The sequence below is a fragment of the Leptidea sinapis genome, chromosome 11 (assembly GCF_905404315.1).
Source record: "Leptidea sinapis chromosome 11, ilLepSina1.1, whole genome shotgun sequence".
Lineage (NCBI taxonomy): Eukaryota > Metazoa > Arthropoda > Insecta > Lepidoptera > Pieridae > Leptidea > Leptidea sinapis.
Window position 1 is genome coordinate 708,759 of NC_066275.1, and position 12,188 is coordinate 720,946.

Below are 12,188 nucleotides of genomic sequence, written 5' to 3' on the forward strand. Positions count from 1 at the left end.
AATTATTTGCCCAGAAAGTAATACGAGCAATTATGTCAGGTATGCTGTTACTGGGCACTACACAGATTTAATATTATGTTTCTTTGTGAGTTTGTCTTTATTGTCATTTTAAATATTGTATTTATTCAGGTTTGAGCTTGGGCTTTAGGTACTGTAAATATAATATTTCAAAGTAAAAAGAAAATATAACTATAAAAAAATTACGCATTGAAGGAAAAATCCAGCATTGTTAATTGTTGACAAACAGTCTTTTGTATTTTAAACGTGGCGTGTCTGTACATTAAATACGCGTATGTGCTCGCTAGCCTCTGAAATAAATAAGCCGATTTAAATGAGGTTTTCACTGATGTATTGTGACAAGTTAGTATGTTTTCAAAAAAATAACATGCCGGATTCTACTCGGGCAAAGTTGCCCGCGCCATCTCTGGGAAATTATTATAAGTTAAAGTGAAACCAATTGTTTCCAGACTAATTTAGAGTTCAACCAAGGTTTTGGCGCCACTGAAACCAGTTCGTTGGCCACGAGCACGTTTGTGGGAACGAAGGTTCTGGACTACTCGGCGTGCGGGGAACCGATGGCCAACGTTCAGCTGAAGTTCATCGACCCTGTCACCGGTCATGATCTGCCCCTTGGAGAAGTAAGTACAAGATCTTGTTCATCACCAGTGGGAGGCTCCTTTGCACACGATGCCGACCAGATTTTGGGTACCACAACGGCCTCTATTTCTGCCGTGAAGCAGTTATGTGTAAGCATTATTGTGTTTCGGTCTGAAGGGCGCCTTAGCCAGTGAAATTACTGACAAATGAGGCTTAACTCCTATGTCTCAAGGTGACGAGCGCAATAATTGTAGTGCCACTCAGAATTTTTGTGTTTTTCAAGAATCCTGAGCGGCACTGCATTGTAATGGGCGTATCAATTACCATCAATTGAACGTCCTGCTCATCTCGCCTCTTCTTTTCTTAAAATAAAAGTCTTATTTATTCAAACCGTAAATACCTACAGTTTTTGCGAATATCAAAATCTATTTTATAAGGTCTTAAATGAAATTACACGGGGTATTTCTTGGGCGGCGACTACCTTCAGAAATGCCTCTTATTTTTCATTATGTACTCTTGTGTTAGATCTAACTACTAATATTATAATTAATTTAAAATCAACTCAAAAAATACACCTAAGCAGATTTTACGTTAAATTAGATTCAAGCCACGCCTATGTTGATTCAGTCTATGTGGAATGTGAGCCCTTAAGCAAGGTAATATAAGTTTTTGGTTATAATAGCCTCGCTCACCTCACCCCGTACATTAGAGAATTATTATATCGAAAACTGTCTCTTCACTCAACGTTTGTGTTTTTAGGGTTCCTTAGGAGTAACCCAATTATTAAGACTCCGATGTTTCTCAGCGGGCTTTATCTTGTAAATAAATTCTCTCTAGCTAAGGACACTTCGCAACCGCCATATTTCTTTCACTAACATTCATCGTCAAACTAACAATATAAAAAACTCTATAACATATTCGTTAAATATAACAAATATTCGTTAAATAAGTATTGATAAATTATAATCTGCTCAAAGCAAAAAAAAATTGTTTGGATTTTCTGGGTTTCGAATTCCGCACCGCTATTTGTATGCAGAGTTGTTAATACTTATTTTTATGAGTTGAATCTGGAGTTGCACTCAAGGTTTGTTCATATCACTCACACTTAGTTGATTGCTCTATATAACATGAATAGTTATATCGAAGTTCGAGATAACTAAGCCACTCATTTGTAGGTACTTATATATTTTAAAAACATTTCCACGTATAGACACTAATCTATTTGTAATTAGAATATGTCGTAATATTTTACTCATCTTAGCTAACCGCCATTTTAAAGATGTTATGGTCTTAAACAAAGTTGTACTTTTAACGTATTTATCGAATCGTCTACTAAATCTCCACCAAGGTTGGCAGTAGCGCTTGGTGATGCATATCTCTTCAGTTTTAAAAGAATGATGAGCCGAGGTCTGGCACATACATGCCTCTGTCAATTCAAATAGGCATCACGGACAAGATGTTAAGACAAGTTTTGTGGTAAAAATATAGCCTTTGGAGCTATGAACACTACTTAATCCTGTTACACATACCCTTTAGTCTTATTTGTAGGTTGCCAATGCTTGTTGTTGGTTATAGTTAAAACTCTAGAGCTATTTAAAAATACCATCTTTATTGCACGCGTGTGGTATGATCAGTTTTCATCTACATATATTTGGTCCAGGCGTTTGCTGTGTTTCCTACTTTGTTACATAGATGGCGGGCAGGCGGCCGCTAAATTACCATTTAATTACCATTAACATTTTGACTGTTGCTTCTCAATACATTTTTGATAATGTTCTGTATGTTCATAAGTACATTGAGGAATTTTCTAGAAACTGTCACATTCATAATGTTAACACGAGGAACAAACATAAACTTTTTATGCCTACTACTCGGTTGGGTCGAGTTAGTAAGTCTTTTGTTGGGCGATGTATATGCTTCTACAATATGATCCCAGAAAATGTACAAAAAAAATGTGTTACGAAATTTAAAAGAATTGTTAAAAAACGTTTGTGTGGGAAAGATTATTATAGCATAAACGATTTTCTAGGACTCTCCCACGGACTGGGAATAAAGCGAACACCCTCAGGCTCTTTAATTATAAATGTTTATTGTACGATATCATATTGTAATCCATATTTTATATTAAAAAAGCCCGCTGAGTTTCTTGCGCCCATTCTTCTCTGGTCTGAGGCAGTCTCTTTTAAATGGGTGGTAGTTTTTGACGTTCAATAAGTGATTTTAAATCCTATTTTGAATAAAAATATTTGAATTTGCTCAAGGTCGCTATAATTTAGTGTCGCCTTAATGTGTTTGAATATTTATAGTAAATGCTGTCTTTTATATTTTATTTATGTTTTGATAAATCGATATTATAATATAGTTTAATTTTAGCATAATTTATATTCAAATGATAATATTATGAATATAATTAAATATAGTAAACTACTATTTAGAATATAATCAATATTGATAATAAAATTGTAAATAACAATTTTTCGACAGCAAGGGGAACTGTTGGTCAAATCACCAACAGTTATGAAAGGGTATCACAAGAACGAGACAGCGACGCAGGAGTGTATGACTGAAGATGGGTTCTTCAAGACTGGTGACTTAGGATACTATAAGCCTGGTCAGGGACTCTTTGTGACTGATAGAATTAAGGAACTAATCAAGGTAATATCAAACTCTAAATTTATAATTGTTTATTTCAAAAAGTATGTGTCTATGTCTGTACTTAACGTATGTAAAAAAGTATGTGTGTGTCTGTACTTAACACGCGTAACGTGTGTTATGAAGTATGTGTGTCTGTACTTAGCGTGTAACGTGTATAAAAAAGGATGTGTGTGTGTGTGTACTTAACACGCGTAACGTATAACGTAACAATATAAAAATCCTTAAAAAAAGAGTTGCCAAAAATCTCCAAACTCCATTAAAAATAAAATGAATTATTTATAATAATGATACAAATTAAGTTTATTACAATGCATTCATATCAGCCGAAAGAGTTCAAAATGTACTAATGTGTGGAAAATGTACTAATGATGAAAATAGGCAGTTGTAATTGATGTTCAGCTATTTGATAATAACAGTGAGCAAATGACATTGAGCTATTTATTGATTTATTTGGAAACGAATACTGATACATCCTTAAGATCCCTTAATCCTACAAACATAAAGTAGATATAGTAAAAATTTGAATATGGACACAAGGATGTCACCTTGAACAGTTCCACTAAGTACACTTAATATTTTAATTTACACTTAAATTACACTTAGTAGCAAACAACCAGTTAATAAATAAATCTAACATAATGCAGTTGTAAACATTGTTACAATTTAGAAGATATTATTTCGCTTTGGGATGTTTTATAATGAGTTGGAACACATAATAAAACATCCCAAAGTGAAATATTATTCGATGAACATTGCGCACGTCAACCTGACATTTAAGATCTCTCTATATTTTTATACACAATTATGAAGATAGTGACAAAATACTCTTGATCGAGGAACGTATTGAGATGCTCTCTGGAATAAGGACCTTAAAGATTGTCTCTGAAATAATTACTCCAGCACCCTCACTTCTCTTACCACCAGTGCCTATATACTGCGGTGACCACTGAACGTGAAGTGATCACCACCGCCCATATTATCTCGCAAAGATGTACGCGTTTTTTTCGAAGCGCAAGTTCCAATGTCGTATCATCTCATGGTTATGGTTTGTAAAGTGGCTTTGGTTAGTTCAGTGCAGCTTTCAGTGCAGTTTTCACTGCGACCAATGTGATCTATTGTGATAGCCACTGTTAACTATAGCTCATTGCTAAGATTGATTCTTTACATGAATCTTATTATATCTTATGCATTGGGCTGACGTATCTCAAGTGGTTTTAGAATTGGACTTCCCAAAGAGATGCTACGTTTACGCATTTCATAAAAAAAGAGTATGTGTAACGGGTTTTCATCTGCTCTATTACAGAATCTACACGTTCTGCTATCTCTGAGACCTAAGATTGAGAGGTATTTGTTTAATCTGCAGTGCCCCGTTAGTGTCATGGTTAGAATGCGTAAGTTTTCTCTACTTAGCCCTAGTGCCTAAGGCCTTAAAGCCTTCTTTTTGAAGGCTAGGATTAAGGTTTTGGAATGGGTTAAACCCGGAGTGTTGTTTCAGAGTTAACTGCACTCTTGTGAACATGATGTATCAAGGGTTGGTTTAACAAGACTCCTTGGGACAACACTGAAGGCTTCAGGGCCAAATTGAGTGCGTTTAGCACCAATTCTTGTTCGTTGGCGTATTCTCATTACCTTCGATCCCTGCATGTCCTGGAACCTATCAAAGTGTAACTACGTTTATTCCTCCCAGAGTATTCAGTATAGTTCGGCAGTTGTCTACAAGCTTTGAGACTGTTCTGTTGGAGTCTATAGTGGACAGAGCCGCCTGACTACCTGTGTGGATATAAATACACTTGCCTACATCGGCCTTTATTTAGGATGGTTTCCGCACATTCTATTTTGGCGTATACCTCTGACTGGAAATGGTCGTATCATATTAGAAACTTCGTTGTTATTTTAGGACAGAAATTTCTGTAGAATTTTCCTACTACTAGAAGATTGTGCGAGTAACTATTTTATTAATACGTTTTTAGTATTTAAAGTGATTTTTTCCCTTCTGCTTATTTCTGAATTTATTTTTTCATCAAAGTTAATGGACTTGGTTAGAGCGCGAGAGGGGTTAACCCATATGGCATATCCCACACTGTCGAAATTTGGGTTAAAATATAAATTTAAAAGTTATCCTATTATTTCAGGTTAAGGGTATGCAAGTTGCTCCAGCGGAATTAGAAAGTTTGCTTCGTTCCCATCCTGCCGTGCAAGACGCAGCTGTCATAGGTAATATAAATAACTTTAATTGCTGAAATCTTAGATAATTTATACGTCTAGATAGAGCCGCTGGGTTAGGTGACAAGAGGCCAGGTTTATTACTTGATACGTTAGTCACTTTGTTTAAGTGAGCGTGCGTTGCTGAAAATAGAGACTAACAGTTCGCCGCTATTTTTTTGAGGTATTCACAGCTGCCACAGTCTATCTAAGCGTTTAAACTATCTAAGGCGTGAAAATTTTAATATGTATTTATACTTACTTTAAACGTACGAGGATGGTGTAAGCTTGAGGTAAGTTGATCACTCCTGTCTTGAACTTCTTTGCGATGTGTTTATTTTAACTAAGAAGCCAAGTTCTTAGAAAAAATGGCGTCGCTTCTCATTCTAATAATCACAGACATAGATCCAAGTAGATAACGCAAATCTCTCCGTCTGTATGAAAACTAGGCGTGCCCCTTTTTTTATGTACCTACTGTGACGTCGTTAAAAATGCCAGAGCATCGAGCCTAACGTTTAGCCACTCACCATAAGGTGAGTGGCTAAACTAATTATGAAATTAGTTGACGTTTTCAGTACATTAACAGTCGGCAATGTATTATAAATCATAATAAAAAAAGTGTGTGTGTCAGCTCCGACGCACGACTGGAGTGTCAATGACATGTCATGACAAACGAAATCAAGTCCAATTGAGTCGGTTACAGACAGACATACAGCAGAAGCTAATAAAAGCGTATTAATTAAAAAAGATCGACATCATATGTAAGGGTAAATAAACGCATTAATGGAAATTCGCACTAGGCATTGCACCTTCGCACGACAAGCCACAAGTTAGGATATCATCACCACCATCTGGATGTGTGGCGGTCCTCCACAGTGCGGTTTTCAAGGAGCTTTCTTCCACGTACTACAAAGCTGTGGAGTGAACTTCCTTCTACGGTGTTTCCGGGACGATACGACATGGGTACCTTCAAAAAAAGCGCGTACACCTTCCTTAAAGGCCGGCAACGCTCCTGTGATTCCTCTGGTGTTGCAAGAGATTGTGGGCGGCGGTGATCACTTAACACCAGGTGACCCGTACGCTCGTTTGTCCTCCTATTCCATAAAAAAAGGCATTTTTGCTGGAATTTCAAAATTTGGTCGAACATAACTCCTGTTAAAAAATTCTATGAAAATCAAATATACCCTTAACGCTAAAACTTAAACACAACTCCTGTTAAAAGCGGATCTCAAAATTCCAATTTTAAAAGGTCCATCAAGGAAGTTACATTTGTCACACCCTAATAGGTATAATATACTACATGCGTAAGCTATCACGCAGTATACTGTGTATGCTGGCTACACACAAGTATATACACACACACACACACACACACACACACACACACACACACACACACACACACACACACACACACACACACACACACACACAACAACAACACCGGGCGCCTTAAAAGAAAATCGATTCTTAAGGAGAAAAACTCCAACAATAAAATAAAAGCGTCAAACGAAGATCATTGCTCCTCTTTTTGACACGCGAAGTACATACACTCGCGGCATCTATTTTGATCCATGTCTGTGCTAATAATAATCTGAATATCTTAGAGATTAATCTGCATCAGTGGTGTTGATCTTATAGAAATTTTAAGACATTTTATTTTTATGATAATGAGGGACGAGACGAGCAGGACGTTCAGCTGATGGTAATTGATACGCCATGCCCAATACAACGCAGTGCCGCTCAGGATTCCCGAAAAACCCAAAAATTCTGAGCGGCACTACAATTGCGCTCGTCACCTTGAGACATAAGATGTTAAGCCTCATTTGCTCAGTAATTTCACTAGCTACGGCGTAGTACATAATATAAATACATCGTAGTTACCTAAAATTTAGTAACAGTAATATTTAGTTTTTAGAAGTCTAATTATACAATTGGAGGCTTGTTTGCATAGGAAGCCAGGTGAGGTGGGTACAACCACAAATATTTAAGATGTTAAGATAATTATTGTAACTGTTAAGTATAAAGTAATGAAACCTACCGATGTAATCTAATAAAAATAAAGTATCTTCCTATACGTGTCTCCTAACCACAAAAAAACCCTTTAGAACTATTACAATACATACGAACAGTGCGTTTTCAACAAATTGCTAGTGCCTTGAAAATTCGCATTAAGGACACAACCTTCAACCGCGTTGGACCCGCAGGCGTCTGAACGCCCGCACGCTCGTGCCATTAGAACACACACCCAGACTATGACATACTATCGTCAACGTCATAAAACTATTCAAATATTTGTCGAAATAAAGTAGTGTCAAAGACAAAAATCATCTACCTTAAATACCATATGCGATAAAAGCACTTACTATCAAATGTGCGTTAGAAATAAATTAATAATTTTTATCGTTCACTTTTGTGTAAGATTATTTAAGAATTAACATTATTATGTGTATTTGTAAATCCTGTGATTTTTGCGGAGCAAGCACGAATAGCTTGCAGATTGCAGATTTCTTTTCTACTTACTTCACACTTTTATCAGCTAAAAAAGCAGCAGCTTGCACGGCAATGTATTTATATAGGCGCGGATCACAATTCAATTTTGTCGATAGTACTATCACATTGACAACCAAAATAATTGTTTTATCGATTTCAGGAGTGCCTCATCCGTTCTACGGCGAGGTACCGAAGGCCTTCATCATAAAGAAGAACGGCCTCAATACGTCCCCTGAGGAAATCCAGAACTATGTCGCCGATCAGGTCGCTCCATTCAAGAAGATAGATGAAGTTATATTTGTGAATGACATTCCAAAAACCAACACCGGAAAGATTCTGAGAAAAGACTTAAAGAAAATATATGCATGAGACTTTGACTGCAGAGATATAATATTTATTTTTACGCGCTTTACACAAGCTTGACTAAATATGAAATCGAATCTTTCTATGCAATTTTAACCACTCCCAGACGCTTCATTAACATCACACAATATAACTTGTGTCAAGTAATCCCTACTAATATTATAAATGTGAATGTAAGTTTGTTTGTTACGCTTTCTCGCCTTAACCACATAACTGATTTTGATGAGATTTTGTACAGAAGAGCTTGGGTAAGGCTATCTTTTATCGCGAATAATAGGGCGGGGTGGAAATTTGTATGTAAGTTCGTCATTATCGAATATCCAACAAGAACACCATGAAACTTTGTATTAAGGCACTTGATTAGAAATCGATTTTGATGAAGTTTAGTACAGAGATAGACAAGAGCTTGGGAAAGGACATTGGCTATCTTTTATCGCGAAAAAAAGGCTTGGCGGGATTGAAATATGGTATGGAAGTTTGTATAAAAGTTCGTCATCATCGAAGATAACACCATGAAACTTTGTATTAAGGCACTTAATAAGAAATAAATAAATATTAATTGTTCTAGCACTCTTAAAATTTAGACCTGGGGATGAAAATTCTATAGTTGGTAGCTAATAAAAATGTATATTAACCACAGCAGTTTATTGTGTATTATTTGCAATTACACGCGCACGGAGTCGCGGGTAAAAGCTAGTACATAATATCATAACACTTTGAATTGAATTGAACTGTATGTTTTTTATTGCATGAAAAATTATTAACTGTTTACCAATACTATTTAACATGACATAGTTTGGTTAGTTTTATAAAAGAAATTTTAATTAATTATGTAATATAATATGTAATTAATAATTGTAATTGTAAATTTGTATTATTTTGGTAACATATTAAAAATGCTCCTAATTCTGAATTAATACTATGGCGATCTTGTGTGAGAGTGGTAACGTAGCTCCACTCGATTTCTCAAGGCCGTTGGCTCGGTCCCCAGCCTTAAACCTTAAAACCTTTATGAAAAACATTCGGTGTTCGATAACTATTATATGACAGATGTAATATACTACATTTTGTATATATGTTTTAATAAGTATAGGTGTTATTTGTTAAGAATGATATAAATTTTGTACAAATATATTATGTGTATTGTTTATGTGGTTTTTATTTTTGCTGAATATAACCTTTTTTCATAGACTTTCCCTTTTTCAATCAAAGGCAAATATAAAGAGAAGATTAAGTACTATTGCCCAGAGTATTATCTTCAGCCTTTGGAGAAAGAGGACAAATACCTAAGGGCTTGTGCGACGGCTTAGAATGACAGGTTTTTTAGAAGCAGTTTATCAGCGGACCGTGCGAGGGTGACGGTGAAAGTTTTTAAAACTGGTAAATTATAAATAATATTAATGAGTATTTTTTTATGAAATTAAGGGCCGAGACGAGCAGGACGTTCAGCTGATGATAATTGATACGCCCTGCCCATTACAATGTAACGCTCAGGATTATTGATAATCCCAAAAATTTTGAGTGGCACTACAAGTGCGCTCGTCACACATGAGACATAAGTTGTCTAGTTAAAAGTCACATATTTGCCCAGAAATATCACTAGCTACGGCGCCCTTCAGACTGAAACACAGTAATGATTACACATTGCTGCTTCACGGCAGAAATAGGAACCGTTGTGGTACCCATAATCTAGCCGGGATCCGGTGCAAAGGAGCCTCCAATTGATGAATGTCGTGTGTCTCTCACGAGTACAGTATTTAACTAGTTGGGCCATAAACATTGTTAAAACTTTTAATCTTTATTTTATTGAATTGTTTGGAACGCGTTTATTCGAAACTTTCATCTTTTTCCGCCACTTCACATATTTTTTTCGAGGCTAAATTTAATTACTAATAATAGTATGGGGTGTTAAAGAAAACAAAATGGCAGTGATTACCAGTCGCATGTTCTTATGTCGGATTATCTATATATATATAAAAATGAATTGCTGTTCGTTAGTCTCGCTAAAACTCGAGAACAGCTTGACCGATTTGGCTAATTTTGGTCTTGAATTATTTGTGGAAGTCCAGGGAAGGTTTAAAAGGTTTTAATAATCATGAAAATCCCCGTTTTTATATAAAGAATAATAAAAACAACAATTTTGATTTTCCTCCGACGTGTCCCCCGTCGCGATGTTCAGAAATCAAATCAAAATAATAGTTTAAAATGTATAACTAATTAGAATTCTTATATCTTTCTAACTTTCTGATAAGGTAAAAAATAAACTTCCTTAAAACACGGGTAACACTTAAAAAAATGATTGCTTTTGTTTGTTTTAAGTTTATTTTATACAAAAGCTTATGTTTTTTTTTATCGATTGAGGCAGTACGAAGTCTGCCGGTCTGCCTTATTGTCTTTAAATATTATTTTAAGACAATAAGGGACGAAGACGAGCAGGACGTTCAGCTGATGGTTGATATTGATACGTCCTGCCCATTATAATACTGTGCCGCGCAGGATTCTTGAAAAACGCAAAAATCCTTAGCATCACCACAATTGCGCTCGTCACCTTGAGACATAAGATGTTAAGTCTCATTTGTCCAGTAGCTACGGTGCCCTTCAGACCGAAATACAATAATGCTAAATGCGAAATACACATTACTGATTCACGGCAGAAAAAGGTGCTGTTGTGGTGCCCATAATCTAGCCGGCATCCTGTGCAAAGGAGCCTCCCACTGGTAGATATACCAAAAGATTCTCAGTCGAAGATCATAATAGATCGGGGCGTCCGCGTGCTGAAGTACTGATCAAGGAGTCACAAGTCTTCATTTTTGCGAAAAAGGAGTGCACACAAAGCGAATCAAGAGATTTTCTTAGATCGTATTAACAGAACACTTAAGACCATAAGGAACGTCACTGGTAGTCAATTTCAAATTCCGGACTTAATAAGAACTTGAAGCTGGATAGGCCTAGCTGGATCTAGCTGACCCATCCTAAATAGGTAACTACTATTCAAAAGTTATTTATGCAACTGTTGTGTAATAAGGGGTTTTAAAACACGAATGTGGGTTTGTTTGATGATAGTATCACATGAGTATTTAAATACTTAATTATCAACAGTTGCATACAAAACTTTATCTACAACCATAATATGAATCCTATATAAAAAAGGTTCTGATACAGCTTACTGCAACATTAAAAAAACCAGTCCCAGTAACCATAATATCATCCAAAGGAGTGTTATTATGAAAACGGATGGTATAATGTTGTACTGAATTTCATTACTAATTAACACTCGTTTGGATGATGTAATGGTTATTAGGACATCGGGTGTTTTAATGTTGGCAATAAGCTAACTGTTTTAGAATCCTTAATAGAGGATTTAAAGCATGGATGTAGATAAAACAATATACAACTTCACAAATTTTACGCTGGACTAATATTATACAGCCACTTAACAATACTCAAGTTGATGTTTAGCTCTAAATGTATGTATTTATGTAAATTTTGGTTTACACTGAAAATGTATGCAAAAGGACAAAGTCTATTAGTAGATACAAAACAATAATTTGTACGTTAATCTTTCGAAGGTCATCGTACAATTGTATCGTAGTAATAATTTGTAATTTATAAATTTTGTTCAGTTAATATGGATTAGAATAACTACTTTACAATTGGTAAAACAATCTCTTAAGCAAATTAAATTAATAAATTCGTAAAATTATTGTAACTGAGACCAAAAATATTGGGAGATGTAGACATTGCTGATTGAAGTGAAAACTTGGAACGTTGAAAATTCGCATTAGAAATTTCATGTTTGAATTAAAATTATAAACATCAATCTGGTTTTCACATCTATTGACACTCCGAGCAAGAATTATATCCATGTTCATATGGAT

At 35.5% G+C, this 12,188-nt stretch overlaps 1 protein-coding gene across 1 annotated transcript in view; it reads left to right on the forward strand.

Annotated features, from left to right (window-relative positions):
- The window catches only part of LOC126966675 (uncharacterized), a 42,120-nt gene extending 32,662 nt beyond the window's left edge, over positions 1 to 9,458 (forward strand). Inside the window, exons 6-9 of the mRNA XM_050810817.1 lie at positions 468 to 638; positions 3,082 to 3,252; positions 5,385 to 5,466; positions 8,108 to 9,458. Of these exons, the coding sequence (XP_050666774.1) occupies positions 468 to 638; positions 3,082 to 3,252; positions 5,385 to 5,466; positions 8,108 to 8,316 (633 nt within the window). The 3' untranslated portion in view covers positions 8,317 to 9,458. The remainder of the gene's footprint in view (positions 1 to 467; positions 639 to 3,081; positions 3,253 to 5,384; positions 5,467 to 8,107) is intronic.
- Positions 9,459 to 12,188: the final 2,730 nt, after the last annotated feature.